Below are 17,098 nucleotides of genomic sequence, written 5' to 3' on the forward strand. Positions count from 1 at the left end.
GGTAATGGCAGAGTCAGGTGGGATGTAAGTGTAAGATGAGGATGGAAAAAGAAGCAGGGGACAAAACATGTAGCTTTGCAGGCCCTATTCCCAAGGATTTATATTTTTATCATAAGAACAAAGGGATGTCATTGAAGAGATAGGGCTAGTTTTATAATCATATTATTGTTTTGTAAAGATCATTCAAACAAATTGGAAGGGACTAAGAGTGGATAAGCACTGCTTTCTGTTGTAATCCAAATAAGAGATGATAGAATGCTTTTGATTAGCGGAGAAAAGAAGTGGATAGATATAAAAGATTCAAAAGGAGATATGAAATCAACAGGAGATAGATTGTCCATATGTAAAGTGATTCCTAAGTTTCTGGCTGACCCAAATAAATATTTTTGATATCTTTAAACATTGAAAACTGCCGGAAAAGGAACATGAGGGGAATGCTGTTGTTTCTAAAAAATCAATTCTTGATAAGTTTGCTTTACAATATGCCCTCCAATTTAAAAACTATTATTTTCTAGGTACACTTCCTTAGTTGAATACCAGAAGTCACTTCCACTCACCTTACAAGATAATTAACAGGATTCTCAGATTAATTAAAAAGTATGTGATAAAACATGACATTGAATTACTTATGAAGATATAAAAAATGGCAACAGTTCTAGAAGCAAAAGATAAAAGACCAGTGTCTCAGTAGAATTTTGACAGTACTAAAATCAGACAAAAATAGCACCAACAGAAAAAGCTAAAGATAAATTTCAGCCAAATACCAAAAATTTCGAGTAAAATTCAACTGTATATATATAAAGAATTAAGTTACTGAAATGAAATATAAATAAAGTGAAAGAAGAATTAAAAATTAAGGCAAAAATTACTTAATATTAAGAAATCCATAATATAACATATTACAGATATAGTGGGAAAATGCTAAAAACAAGTACTCAATAAAATTCAACTATTTTGGGGTGCCTGGGTGGCTCAGTCGTTAGGCGTCCTGGGATCGAGTCCCACATTGGGCTCCCTGCTCAGTGGGAAGCCTGCTTCTCCCTCTCCCACTCCCCCTGCTTGTGTTCCCTCTCTTGCTGTGTCTCTCTCTGTCAAATAAATAAATAAAATCTTTAAAAAAATAATAAATAAAATAAAATTCAACTATTTTTGATTTGTTAAAAATTATAGTAAAATGGTTTCTGGTCTGAATTGTAAGGAGCTTGGAAGCTGTCATCCCCCTTCTTAAAACAAGGAAAAAGCTGAGCAAACTGAAAATCAACAACACTTTTTAGATCATTGAGGTCAAAGGACCAACTGTCGCCTGAAAACTGGAGAGACAGACAGGAGGATATAGAGAACGACAGCTTACCAGGAGCAGAAGGCCATAACTGGATGGTAGGAGAACTTTAACTATGATTATATTTGTCAATATAAAATTGACAAATTGCTTAAGACACAATTTAGACTATCATAAATGTTAAAAAACTAAGAGGGGACCCCATCTGAGGCAAGGCGCCACATGTCCCTGAGTTTTACCACCAAAAGACCTGCTAGGTTCTCACTCTAAGGTTCAGAGACACACCTGTTTCTTCTTCTAGCAGTGGGATGGGAAAAGTAACCATTTTGAAATACACTCAGAGTGCTCTGTTCTCCTTAACAAAGCTTGCCCTCAAGGGAAATTGTTTTATCTGAGCCTAACTGATTTGGGTTTTTGCCAAAGCCTACTGAACTTGGGAGAAGAGCAGTTCCCCAACCCTAGATGCTTCTAGCCTTGGACATGGGAGAAAGAAAATACCCAACTCAGGCTCATTGAAAGACTGAGACCTAATCATAAAACTATATAGAGTGTTTCTCCTCATCTTATAACTTACCATCACATTAGTAGGGCTCTTGTATAATAGCTGAGGATTACAGCTAAAAGAACTGCAGACCCAAACCCTATTTAAGGCATCTCTGGGAAAGCCTAAAGACAACAGACAAGACAAAAACAGTGACACTAGGAGGAAATTTAGCTCCTGACACCATAGTGCAGCAAACAGTAAACACAGCCTAATTCCCAACCAGATAACTTAAAACCTTTCACTGAAGGCCTGTTTACCTCAGGTCCTTTTACCTTATACACTGTGTTTGACTTTCAACAAAAAAATTACAGGGCATGCAAAAAGGGGAAAAACAGTCTGAAGAGACAAAGCAAGCATCAGGAACAGACTCAGATATAGAAGAAATTTTGAAATTTTCAGACTGGGAATTTAAAAGTGAAGTAGAAATAGACTTTCTTAGACAAGCAAAAACTAATGGAATTTGTCACTAGTAGACCAGCCTTGTAAGAAATGTTAAATTCTTCAGAGAGAAGGAAAGTGATATAAATGAGAATCTAGGATAGAAGAAAGGAAGAAAGAACTTTAGAAGGAATATATAAAAGTAAAATCAAATCTTTTTCTTTCTTATTCTTAATTACTAGAATAGGTAGTTTGTACAAAATAATAATCACAACAGTGTATTTAATCTCATACCTTATGGATAAGTGTAGTGGTATAGTGTTATTTGAAAATAGACTTGGATTAATTGTAAATATACATTGCAAACTCTAGAGAAACCATTAAAAATGTTCTAAATGAAGTATAATTGATATGATAAAATAAGAGAGAAAATGGAATCACTTAAAATCCATGGTTAAAAAAGAGTGGAAGATAAAGAAAGAAAAGAAAGAAACAACATGAGTAACAAATAGAAAACAGTAAAAAATATAGTAGGTATGAACCCAACTATGTGGAAAACCCCAAACAATTGACCAATAAAAACCACTCCTGGAACTAATAAGCAATTATAACAAGGTTGCAGGATATCAGAATACCAGATTAATATACAAAAGTCAGTTGCTTTCCTATATGCCAACAATAAGCAATTGGAATTTGAAATTTATTTTTTATTTTTTTTATTATGTTATGTTAATCACCATACATTACATCATTAGTTTTTGATGTAGTGTAGTGTAGGAATTTGAAATGTAAAACACAACACCATTTATATTACTATCAAAAATAAAAAGGAAATAGGTATAAATCTAACAAAATGTACACAGAATATATGTGAGGAAAACTACAAAACTGACTGAAGAAATAAAAGAAGATCTAAATAAATGGAGAGATAGTTCATGTTCATGGATAGGAAGAGTAAATGTTGTTAGGATGTCACAACTATAGATTCAAAGCAATTCCAGTCAAAAATACTAGCAAGTTACTTTGTGGATATTGATAAATTCTCAACTTCATAAGGAAAGGCAAAAGGCCCAGAGGAGTCAACATAATATTGAAGAAGAACAAAGTCAGAGGACTGACACGATCCAACATAAAGACTCTGTACATTCTGTTTAATTTTTCTGTAAATCTAAAACTTCTCTAAGAAATAAAGTTTATTAATTGAAACAAAATATTCTAGTAACATCAAACATAGTTCTGTAATAAAGTAAAGTAGCTTATCTTATATCTGCACCCAACCTACTAGGAAATATGGAAACACCAGAAGCATAGGAACCACAATATAACATTTCCTACTGTCACTATATTATCTAACATTATTCAAAAAGTTTTAGCTAGTGTAGTGGTATATGACATAGAAACGATCATATAAGGAAAGAAAAGCATTATTATTTAGAGAAAATTTAAATAAACCCCCCAAAACTTATAAAACCCAAAGAGTTAATTCTGTATTTTTCAATTTCTGAGGTAGAGTAATATAATGGCAAGACGTAAAATAGACATTTTTAAAAATCCGTTTTTCTGATATACATATAATATACAAGTAATAAAATATAATAGAAAAATATCCCACTCTAGCTAGAAACAAAACATAATAATTAAGGATAAACTTAATGGGAATTGGATGGGACACATACAAAGAAAACTTCAAAAATTCATTAAGAGTCCTAGAAACAGACTTAAGTAAAAAGTCAAATTATTTTCTAACTAGAAGACTATTTTTAAAATTAATGTATTTATTAGAGTTAACACAGTCCCATTAAAAAATCCCATTACCCATGTAAATCAGGTGTGGGATTTAATTATCATAAGGATAACTTATAAAAACAAGCAGGCAAAATAGCTTAATATTTTTAACCTGCCATAAAAGGAAGATTAGGGCTGGTAGATTTTAAAAGAAATAATATAGAATAATTACATGGAAATAGATGTTTTAACCTTAAATGTGATGGAAAAAGTCTTCAAGGACTAACAGATTTAACTATATACAAATTTTAAATTTCTCTCATCCCAATTTTTTTATGCTCAAAGATTTAAGGAACTACAGCAAATGTTAAGTGGTTATTTTGGATCATTTTTACTTTATGAGTTTCCAGGTATTCTACAGTGATCATACTTAGGGGGGGAAAGTTTATTTTTAACAATATATAAAAAAAATTAAATGACAAACTACATACTAGGCAGATGTTAATGGTAAAATAGGATGCCTCTAAGTTCATGACCACAACACATAAAAAACTCATATAAATCTTTTAAATGATTCCCAAAATACATAGGCAGAGGACATGATCAAGAAACACATAGAATATCACAGATAGCTGATAAACAAATAACAAAAACAATATTCAACCTTACTAATAGTCAAATATATACACATTTTAAGATAAGAGATTGTCCATCAAATTAAAGAACAATTTAAAAAATAATATTCTGTGTTGGCATGGATTCAATGAAATAGATTTTACTTTTATATATTGCTTGCAGAATGTTAATTATTGAACATTTCAGGAAATTTACTTGACTTCATGACCAAATAATGGTACATTTCAGACTCTGTTCTAAGGGAGGACATGCAGAATACACACATATTTCTGCACATACATGTTTCTCTCAGTGTGTTTATAATAGTGTAGAAACACGTTCTGAGGAGAATTCACAAATTTTAAAATGCTATACATAATGTTTAATAAGCCATAACTGAAAAGCACCAGGGACCTCTTAATGCCTTTAATGGCTATACTGTGGAGTAGAGACGACATATGTGACACCTGCATACCAGCCTTGCAGTCATTCCAATGTTTATCTCAGCTATTTGACAGTATCACCTGATGTTACAGACCTTAACATCCACTGACAAGGAGTCTAACATGCATATGATAAATCCAGTAAAGTAAAATTGTACTGTAAAGAAGATAAACAATATAAATGTCTGGTATTAAGAATATGACTAATTTATGGTACTGCAGAATATGAGATAAATGGAATTTTATGTAGCTGTTGGACAATTTGTTAGGAAGTATTTATAATAACATGGTAAAATGTCTATATTCAGAATAGAATCGTAAGTGTAAAACAGGGAGATATAAAGTTATTTGTAAGTATGCTCCCACAACAGAACTAGAAGGAAATATACAAGAATATTTACAGTGTCGCCTCTGAATGGTAGAATTATGGATAATATACTTAATCTTGTTTTTTCATACTTTTCAAATAATTAAAATGAACATTACTGACTGTAACAATTCAGAAAACAGTTTAACATAACCAACCATAGCACACTTTGCTTTCCATTACTACATTTTTTTAAAGGTGAGGTATTCACAAAATTGTTATGGAGTATAATCTCACAGATAATTTTAACTATCTTGTTATTTTCTGAATCTAAGAAAACACGTTCTTTCTACTATCTTTCCAGAAAGGTCAAATAGTGCAAGTATCTTCTTTGAATGGCTGGAGAAATAGCATTATATTGTAGTTGCTAAATAAGTATTAATCTATCTAAAATAATTCTAGCCAGTTAAATGGATTCCACACACTAAGAAGATCATTTTGGTTTAGCCAATTTAATGTTTATGCAATACACTGAATATTCAAAATTGGTTTACTTAAAATTATACTATTCAGTATTACAGTGACCAGGATTCCAATAAAAGTCCCAACATGCACTTTATTGCACCTTAGTGATTAAATCATATGGGTAAACATTGTTATATCTGTTCATGTAAAACAGAGAAATTGTTGAACTGGATTCACTACCATGATAAAGTATGACATCAAGCAAATTCTAACATTTTTATTTCATTGGAGATCATATATTTGCTTCTTTAAAAATGCTATTTTGTTTGTCACGTATTTGCCATGAATAGCCAGTAGAAATATAATTGTCATGTCCATCAAATAAGATAACTTTTGAAAGCCCTTAGTATGATATTTCATACTTATTAGGTGCTTAATAAATGTTTATTGAATGGACGAGTGAATTAAGGAACGAAAGCATGAAAGGTACTGTCCTTTCTTTCCTTTTCTTTTGAATCCCAACATAGCCTTCTATTCACACACACACACGCAACTGTGAATCAGCTATAAAGATGAATCAACTATAAAGTTATAATTGTTTATACAAAAAGTTAATAAATGTATTATGTGTTCTATTACATATTATATATTAAAAATTCCATATTTAGATGCATATGTTAATCTAAATACAGAGTAAACTTTGATTCTCAGATCTTAAATTTTATTTTAATGTAGGGACCACGAGGATTGCAAGGTGATGCTGGACCTCCTGGAGAAATGGGTGCTGAGGTAACTTTTTTTCTGGCTCTTTTTTGTTATTTCATCAATATCCAGTACTTTTTGTAAGACTTCTCAAGGTAAAGTTGATACATTAGGTATATATTTAAAGAATAATTCTGTAGTGTTGTGTTTCATATTCAGAAAATAAAGCCTAAACTTTCATTAAAAGTAGGGATGACTGTTTTATGAATCTAATTTTATACACATAAAGTTCTCTTTTTTTAAGTTTTTACTTAAATTCCAGTTAGTTGACATACAGTATAATATTAGTCTCGGGTGTACAATTTAGTGATTCAACACTTACATACAACACCCACTGCTCATCACAACAAATGCATTCCTGAATCCCCATCACCTATTTAACTCATTTCCTCACCCACCTCCCCTCTGGTAACCATCGGTTTGTTTTCTATAGTTAAAACTGTTTTTTTGGTTTTCCTCTCTCTTTTTTTCTCCTGTGAACATTTGTTTTGTTTCTTAAATCACACATATGAGTGAAATCATATGACATTTGTCTTTCTCTGACTTATTTCGCTTAGCATAGTACTCTCTAGCTCCATCCACATCATTGCAAATGGCAAGATTTCATTCTTTCGGGGCGCCTGGGTGGCTCAGTTGGTTAAGCATCTGCCTTTGGCTCAGGTCATGATCCCAGGGTCCTGGGATCAAGCCCCGCGTCAGGCTCCCTGCTCGGCAGGAAGCCTGCTTCTCCCTCTCCCATGCTCCCTGCTTGTGTTCCTTCTCTCGCTGTGTCTCTCTCTGTCAAATAAATAAATAAAATCTTTAAAAAAAAAAAAAAGATTTCATTCTTTTGGATGACTGAGTAGTATTCCACTGTATATACACCACATCTTCTTTACCCATTCATCAGTTGATGGACATTTGGGCTCTTTTCATAATTCGGCTATCGTTGATAATGCTGCTATAAACATTGGAGTGCATGTATCCCTTTGAATTAGTGTTTTTGTATTCTTTGGGTAAATACCTAGCAGTGCAATTGCTGGAAGGTTAGTTCTATTTTCAACTTTTTGAGGAAACTCCATACTGTTTTCCAGAGCGACTGTACCAGTTTGCATTCCCACCAACAGTGTATGAAGGTTCTTCTTTCTCTGTATCCTCACCAACATCTGTTGTTTCTTGTGTTATTAATTTGCTATTCTGACTGGTGTGAGGTGATATGTCATTGTAATTTTGATTTGCATTTCCCTGATAAGTGATGTTGAGTATGTTTTCATGTGTCTGCAGGCCATCTGTATGTCTTGGGAAAATGTCTGTTCATGTCTTCTGCCCATTTTTTAACTGGATTATTTAGTTTTGGGGTGTTGAGTTTTGTAAGCTCTTTATATATTTTGGATACTCACCCTTTATCAGGTAATGTCATTTGCAGATATCTTCTCCCATTCCTTAGGTTGCCTTTTAGTTTTCTTGATTGTTCCCTTTGCTCTGCAGAAGCTTTTTATTTTGATGAAGTTCCAAAAGTTTATTTTTGCTTTTGTTTCCCTTGACGCAGTAGACATATTTGCATAGTTGCTACAGCCTACGTCAAGGAGGTTACTGCCTGTACACATGAAGTTCTCTTAACAGCCCATTTAAATGACAACAAAAAGTGAATAACACTTACCCTTCACTCATTTAGAGTTAACTTGATAACCCTTCACTCTAAGATGTTATATCTCCTTTACAGAAGAATATTAAGAAGTGACCCCTGGGCTGTCTGGGTGGTACAGTCGGTTATGTGTCCCAACTCTTCATTTCGGCTCAGGTCACGATCTCAGGGTCCTGGGATCAAGCCCCACATCAGGCTCCGTATTCAGCTAGGAGTCTGCTTAAGGATTGTCTCTCTCTGCTTCCCTCCACTCACACACTCTCTCTCAAATAAATAAACAGATCTTTAAAAAAAAAGTGACCCCTATTTAGGATATATTTTGGAATAATAAACTATACTCATTATAATTATAAAATCCAATTACTTCATTTCTGTAGTTTGTTAACTTTAGCTGTAAATAAATTAGACATAAATTCCTCTCTTGTCTTTTGTGAAACTGCTCTCTTTTGATTTTGCTCTTTACCTTCTCATTAGCCTTTCTCAGTCTTGATGTGAAGCTGTCATTCTTTCTCAGCCTAGCAATCATATTATCACAATGACTTTAATTACCAATATTATTCTTAGAGCTCTCATCTTGATGGCTCTAACTCATGCCTTTCTCTTCAGCTGCAGTTACTGATTCCCTGTTGTCTTTTACATATGCACCTAAATAGCCCACATACTTCTTAAATTCAAAATATCTAAACCAAACCCATCACTTTCCCACTGTTCTTCCTCCTTTTATTCCCATCTCATTGGAAGATACTCCTCATGTCCAACAACCCAAAACTCAGTCTTCCTAGGCTCCTCTTCCTACTTTATTTTCTCCAGTCAGCCATCATTTCCCTCTGAATGAGCCCCCACAGCCCCCAGTGTCTCAATTTTATCCTTTCCTTTTCATCCCTATTGCCAGTGCTCTAGTCCTCTGCTCTTATTGCATGTCTCCAGCAACTTCTATCATTCCTTAGCTAATTGTTGCCAGTTTCTCTTTGTCATATCATTCCTCTCCTTGGAATTTTTCTATAGCTCTCATGACCTTTAATAAAATGCCAACTTTTTAACATGATAAGTAATGTTCTACATTGTCTGACTTAATGCAGACCTGTTCAGCCACATACCAATAAAGCTCTTCTCCTCCCCCTCGTGCTCCAGGTTTGTTGACCTATTTTTAATTCCATGATTATGCCATGCTTTCTTGCTGTGCACTTTGTATCCACTGGTAATACAAGGATGGCTGATATATGGTCCCTGACTCCTTTAGGAGTTTATAATCTATTCCAGAAGATAGTCATATAAAAGATTATTACATTACAATGTATTAGAACCAGTGATGGAGATAGTCACAGGTCAGGATAGGAACATGGCAATGAGCATTTAACTCCACCTGGATACAGGGAAGAAGACGACTTGTGGGGAATGTGTGGTGGTGATGAGATGAGTTTTAAGGAATGAGTAGGAGTTAGCCATATGAAAAGAGTAAATAAGGATAAGGAAATTCCAGAAAAAACGAATAGTATGAGCAAGAACATACAAACATAAGGCAATATGGATTCTTTGAAAGTCAAAGCAAGGTGTGGTAATAGATGAAATTATGGAGAAATCGTTAGATCATGAAAAGTTTTGTGTAGTCTGTTAAGAAGCTTAAATTTTTTATCTTATGGGCTGTATTAAGTCATTGTAAGATGTGATAAGCAGAGCAGTGATAAAGTCAGATTTATTTTTTTGGACGATAAGTTAATTCTATCAGCTACACAGAGGACATATTTGAGAAGACAGGAGTGAGGCCATGAATACCTACTAAAGGACCGTAGCATTCAACCAGGCAAGAAATGATGGACTTCTGAACTGAAGTATAGGGATAGAAAGGGAGAGAAGTGGATGGATTTGAGAAATGTTTTTTATATAAATTCTGCAGAACCTTCATATTTGTAGAATATGGGAAGTAAAGGGGAAAGAGAAGTTAAAAATTATCCCCAGATTTCTAGGCTGTGCAACAGGATGGATGGCAATACCTTTCACGAGACCAAAGAGGAATATTAGGGAGATGGGGGTCATCATCTGTTAATCTGCCCAAGGTAATGGTTAAGAAAGTAGGAGAGCCTGGCTTTGAATCCACATCTGACTCAAAAATTGATGCTGATAACCTATACTATGCCACATCTTGTGAGCCTAAAGAAAGCTGAGAAAAGTCATACCTAATAACTAGAAGGGTTTTTTTTTTTTTTAACAGAGTAGGAGGTAAAAATTATGTTGTGATAAGGAGTAGGGGTTGAGTAGGTCAGTCGAGGAAAATTTGCCGGTTTAGAATAGTGGTTGAAGATAATGGGAGAGGGAAATGACTATAGGCAAGTGAAAGAGCAGATATACCTTACTAAAAGTCAAGCTTTTAGTAGAAGACCATGAATTTGCATTATATTGATAATAATGATAACAAAAACCCACAATTATGAAGCACTTTCTATGTGCCTAGCAGTATTTACGTGCTTTGCTGTATTAATGGATTGTCACAACACCCTATGAGACAGATACAGCTATTATTTTCATTTTACAGATGAGGAAACAAAGGCATAAAATGGTTAAGTAACTTGCTCAAGAGCAATAGCTAGGAGTCATGTGGTACAGCCTACATTTCAATTCAGGCAGTCTCTCTCCACAACCCATTGTCTTAGTCACTATGCCTCTCAACATGTAATGATGCCACTTTGCACAAGTGTGTAATTTTTTCCCAGCAGTATTCAACTGGAAATAGAAATGGAGATGATTTAAAGTGCTAATCCAAGATTGGTATAAGAAAAGAAACAGCACAGAATTCAGATCTTTATTAGAGTTCGTTTAAGAAAGGAATAAAAGAAGCCAAGAGGAGCTGACAGGTTGGGATAAATTAGGAACCAGAGGAGATCTGTGACATTGAAAGCAATTTTAATATGGAAGAAGTTCTAAGAGAGTTGGAATTCTCTCTCAAGATAGAATATGAATCCTAAAGTAGGATATTAAATTCTGTCATTTCTGAGGCAGAGCAGAAACCCAGGCAGTCTCACTTCATAATTTTTCCTCTTAAGTACTGTACTATACTGTCTCTTGTAACAGTAAAGAAGTCACAAAACTAACCCACAGAAGAATTTAAATAATGTAACTATTAAAAAATTATGAAATGATGGTAAAATGGAGGGAGAATAAGGAAACTAAACTTTTAGCAAGGTGATACATCGAGAAGTAGAAGTATAATTTTTGAGTTATAGAAGTAACCACTAGGAAAACAAAAATTGTTTTATAAAGTAGTTGTCTCTGGGGCTTCTGGGTGGCTCAGTCGGTTAAGCGTCTGCCTTCAGCTCAGGTCATGATCCCAGGGTCCTGGGCTCGAGCCCCACATCAGGCTCCCTGCTCAGCGGGGAGTCTGCTTCTCCCTCTGTCCCTCCCCCTTGCTTGTGTTGCTTCTCTCACTGTGTGTGTCTCTCTCTCAAATAAATAAAATCTTTAAAAAAATAAAAATAAAAAAAATAAAGTAGTTGCCTCTGAGGAATGGGACTGGGGCTTTTCATTATAATTCCATCTGTACTGTTGTGCATGGATAGCTTTTATTTTAGAAAAAAAGCAAAGTGAATATGTATTGCAGAAGTTGAGTCAAAATGGAAAACTGAACTTCCTCTTATCTAAAATACTATGACATAAAAGATACTTTAAGCTCTAATAGTTATAAGAAAGAATATCACCCATGGATCAGAACTACTGAGGAATCACTGAAAGATAGAAGGGAAACAGGAAGCTTTTTGTCAAGAGTGTGCTGTGAGTTAATGCTTTAAGCTACCCCTGTACTCCAAAAACATGGGAATTACAGAATACATGTGTGTTTTTATAGTTATACATATACATGCATACAATAAGTACACGCACACAGTGAAAGAGAGAGAAGAGAAGAGGAAGGGGGAATGAGGAAGGGAAGGGGGAGGGGTACACTTAGTGTGCTCCAAAACAAGATCAATATCTCTGAAACAAACAAACAAACAATACAATAGTAGTTGTAGGAGCTCCAGGCCTAGAGATAGCCAGAGGTTACAAGAAGCTGTATGTTTTCAAGGTAAAAGGAGCCAAATTCTCCCCAACTGGACTCGCCCACAAAAGGAAAGTGGAAAAGCTGCCATATACATCTTTTAAAATGTGAATAAATTCATATCATCTTTGTGTGATTTTTTTTTTATGAAATGAATAAAGAAAACAAATTTTTAAAGGAAGTGTGCTCCAGAGGGCTCAACAGAAACAGATGGGAAGAGTGAAAAGTAAAAATCACTGAGAATAGTAAGAATATGTGGGTAGGAAATTAGAAGAGGAAATGGGAGGTGGTTTGTCTTTGACCAAGGATTAAAGGATGACAGGAAGAATAGAAGAAATTGGTCTTAAAAGTCCTGACTTCAGGTGATGTTATTTTGGCATTTGAACTGTTAAAAGATCCCAGAATTATCTGGTCTTATGCCATCAAGTTTATAAAGTGGAAGCAGAAATATTTTCCTGGACATACATCTCACCCTTGGGCTACAAATTACTATGATCTTCTTATGAGGTTGTTATTGCCTTTGCAATTGGTGAAGAAATACATACAGATGATGTGTCAAATCATTCTCTTCTAGGGGCCTTCAGGTATGGAGGGAGACTCTGGTCTGCAAGGTGAACCAGGTGCAAAGGTAATCTTCCTAAATAGTAAAAGGGTCTCTAAACTTTTACCACTGAATCCCCTGTTTGCCATGTTTTGGCAAATACCCATCATCTTGAAAGCAAGTGCAGGAGAGCAGATAAAAATGGGAAGTGTTTTCAAATGAGTCAGAAAAAAATATTATCTATCATCTATCTATCTATCTACTGAGTCTGTGTGTGTGTGTGTGTGTGTGTGTGTGTGTGTGAGAGAGAGAGAGAGAGAGAGAGAGAGAGAGAGAGAAGAAATACAAATGATAAAGCTAATGGGGCAATATATTACAATAAATCTGGGGAAAAGAAAAAAAAATGGGAAGTGTTTTGAAAGCCCTATCCTCATGATACACTTTCCATAATTATTAGATATACTGTTTTAGTAGAAAAAAGTTTTAATCTTTCCCTTTGTTTCTTCAGGGAAATGTTGGACCTGCAGGCAATGTTGGAGTTGCTGGAGAACCAGGGTTACGGGTAAATGTCTACTGGGAACCTTTGTAATGCACCGGCCTGAGTGGTTCAGAGACTCAAAACTTGGCATAAATAAAGCTTCAGAAAATGCATAACAGTTAAACCTTTCTGGTGCATAATAGAAAAACGTTTGTCTTTATTTCTTAGTTTTAAAAGCTGCATGCCAGACCCTGTTCACATTGTCATTTAGTAGCATTTGGAGTTCTAACCTCATACATCCTTTTCTCAGTATGGAGTGTACTCTTTAGAATGCTTTACACATAACGCAGAGTAGCTGTGATTGTCACTCATGTTTGCATTAAGAAGAAATTCACAGGGCGCCTGGGTGGCTCAGTTGGTTGAGCGACTGCCTTCGGCTCGGGTCATGATCCTGGAGTCCCGGGATCGAGTCCCACATCGGGCTCCCTGCTCGGCAAGGAGTCTGCTTCTCCCTCTGACCCTCCCCCCTCTCATGTGCTCTCTCTCTCTCTCTCTCTCATTCTCTCTCTCAAATAAATAAATAAAATCTTTAAAAAAAAATTAAAAAAAAAAAAGAAATTCACAAATAACAGTCATCAACTCTCAGGATATTTCCTGACCTAACAAGGCAAACAAATGATTAAAACCTAATTTATGTTTGAAAAACAACAAAAATCTAAAGTCACAAAGTTAACAAGATTCAAGGAAATAATCATAAATAAGTATAATTAGAGAGCTTACAGAAGTTATTCTAATATAGACAGCCTGTAATTTGAGCTGTGGTAAGCTTTTTCCCAAGAAACAATGCCCAAGGTAATCTCAAGATACATTTGCATACTAAAAGGCAAAGTAGGGAGACATGTTTTACATCCAGTTTCTTTTTCATTTTCCCTTTATTTGCACGGGGGTGGGCAGTCTGAGGTTGGGGTGATGGAAGTGTCAATGGTGGGAGCAAAGGAGCAACTGTGAAGATGCACTAAATAACTCACTTGTAAATATTTTAGGTAACAAGAGAGCCAATATTACTTTAATATCTTCATAGACTATGGCTATACTTTTCTGTTAAGTTCTATATCTGGAAGACAGCTTCTTGATGTACCAGGGCCTTAATTGTTACCTCTCCCTTGTAAGCGAGAAAATACAGACCCTAAAAATCTAGTTTTAACTGAATTAAGTCATATTAATCCATTTAATTCAGTATAGGAAGGTACTACAACTTTAAGAGATATAGTATTTATAGTCCTTGAACTCAGGAAACGCAGGTCTAGCTATATAAATTTTCAGAGCTACCAAATGAATGTATATTTCCCTTAATAATCTAAAGTTAAAATTCTGGGCCTATCTTATATTTGAATTTATAATACTGATTCTTTAAATCATCTTCAGAGCTATTCCAAGCAAATTATATCAAGCTTATTATACTGCCAAATATTCCTTATAAATAAATTAGAAGTAGGAATAGATGTACACAAACCTGCTACTTTCTATAGATACCAGGAGCAAAAAATAAGGTGAGCAATTTAGCAAAATAATTAATCTTACTGTTTTTGCTACAAAATAGGGTGAACCAGGAGCTCCTGGAGAAGAAGGTCTCCAAGGAAAAGATGGATTAAAGGTAAATTATACTTTTCTCATTACATATAAAAGTAGATATTTTTTGTGAAATCTTTCAAATATTACATAATTACATGATTACTTTTATGTCCCAAACAAAAATCTGCTTATTGTGTGGTATACTTATTTTACTGCTTTCCCTTTCTTAAAAATTTTTACTGGGTTACAGGGGAACCCTGGAGGAAGGGGTCTTCCCGGAGAGGATGGAGAAAAAGGAGAGACAGGCTTACCAGGGGCTTCAGGGCCCTTGGGTAGACCAGGTCTAATGGGCCCTCCGGTAAGTACTGCTGAGCTCATTTTTGAGTACTCTGTGAACTTAGTCCTCTACATGTACACACACACACACACACACACACACACACACACACACATTCTGATTCTCTCAGATGTTCTTTGGATAACTGAAGGTGTGGAACTGTGGCTTGAGAGAGGGCCAAACCAGGGACTGATAATCAGCCTAGCTAACATCCAAGGAAGAAAGATACTTTTTCCATGTGTCACACAAGTCCTTGAAGTTTTTTTTCTTCCCACTTTGAGATATAATTGACAAGCAACATTGTGTAAATTTAAGGTGTGTAATGTGATGATTTTATACACACACACACACACACACACACACACACACATATATGATTACCAAATAGGGTTAGTTAACACATCCATTGCTTTATTTAATTACCTTTTTGTGGTGTGGTGAAATTTTTTAAGATTTACCCTCTTAGCAACTTTCAAATACACAACACAGTATTGTTAAATATAGTCACCACATTGTACATTATGTCTCTATGAGTTACTTATTTTATAACTGGAAGTTTGTATCCATTCACCATTTCCCCCATCTCTCCACTACTGGCAACAACCATCAGTCTATTCTCTGTTCCTATGATTTCAGATTTTTAGATAACACACATATGTGAGATCATACAGAATTTTTTTTCCTCTGTCTGACTTATTTTGCATAACATAATGACTTCCAGGTCCATCCATATTGTTGCAAATGTCAGAATTTCCTTCTTTTTGTGACTGAACAGTATTCCATTGTATATATAAACCATATATATATACCATTCTCTTTTCAAATATAAGTTGACCATATATGCATGCATTTTTTTCTGGGCTCTCAGTTCTTTTCCACTAGTCTATGTCTTTTTTAATGCCAGTACCACACTGTTTTAATTAGTATAGTCTTGTATTAATACAGTTTGGAATTAAGAGGTGTGATACCTCCAGCTTTAATTTTTTACGATTGTTTTGGTTATTTGGGGTATTTTCTGGTTTCATGTGAATTTTAGGATTTTTTCTATTCCTGTAAAACATGCCATTGGAATCTTGATAGGAATTACATTGAATCTGTAGATGGTTTGGGATAATATGGACATGTTAACAATATTAATTATTCCTACCTATGAATAAGAGATAGCTCTCCATTTATGTGTCTTCAATTTCTTTCATCAATGTCTCACAATTTTCAGTGTATAGATATTTCATCTCCTTTGTTATATTTATCCCTAAATATTTTATTGTTTTTGATGCTATTGTAAATGGAAATGTTTTCTTTCTTCCTTTTTCAGATAATTCATTGTTAGTGTATGGAAACATGACTGGGTTTTCTAGGTGATTTTTGTATCCTGCAATTTTACTGAAATCATTTATTAATTTTAACAGGTTTTTTTGTGTGGAGTATTTAGGGTTTTCTATATATGAAGATAATGCCATCTTCAGAGACAGTTATACTTCTTCCTTTCTCATTTTGGTGCCTTTTATTTCTTTTTCTTGCATAAATGCTCTTGGTAGGATTTCCAGTACTATATTGAATAGAAGTGGTGAGAGTAGGCACCTTGGTCTCTTGTTCCTGATTTTAGAGGAAAACCTTTAAACTTTTCACTGTTAAATATGATGATAGCTGTGGGTTTGTCATATATGGCCTTTATTATGTTGAGGTATGTTCCCTCTATACCTGCTTTATTGAGAGTTTTTATCATGAAAAGTTATTGAAATTTGTCAAATACTCTTTCTGCTTCTATTGAGATGATCAGATGGTTTTATCTTTAATTCTGTGAATGGGGTATATCATATTGATTGATTTGCAGGTGAACCATCCTTGCATCCCAGGAATAAATCCCACTTGAACACGGTGTATGATCCTTTTGATGGGATGTTGAATTTAGTTTGCTAGTATTTTGTTGAGAATTTTTGCATCCATATTCATCAGGGCTTTGGTCTGTAGTTTTCTTATAATATCCTTATCTGGCTTTTG

General features: G+C 34.6%; 1 protein-coding gene across 1 annotated transcript in view; it reads left to right on the plus strand.

The window, feature by feature from the left end:
• Window positions 1-17,098, plus strand: part of COL24A1 (collagen type XXIV alpha 1 chain) — a 237,673-nt gene that overhangs the window by 105,114 nt on the left and 115,461 nt on the right. Inside the window, exons 14-18 of the mRNA XM_078071776.1 lie at window positions 6,492-6,545; window positions 12,744-12,797; window positions 13,219-13,272; window positions 14,789-14,842; window positions 15,011-15,118. Of these exons, the coding sequence (XP_077927902.1) occupies window positions 6,492-6,545; window positions 12,744-12,797; window positions 13,219-13,272; window positions 14,789-14,842; window positions 15,011-15,118 (324 nt within the window). The remainder of the gene's footprint in view (window positions 1-6,491; window positions 6,546-12,743; window positions 12,798-13,218; window positions 13,273-14,788; window positions 14,843-15,010; window positions 15,119-17,098) is intronic.

Source organism: Halichoerus grypus, chromosome 5 (genome assembly GCF_964656455.1).
Source record: "Halichoerus grypus chromosome 5, mHalGry1.hap1.1, whole genome shotgun sequence".
Lineage (NCBI taxonomy): Eukaryota > Metazoa > Chordata > Mammalia > Carnivora > Phocidae > Halichoerus > Halichoerus grypus.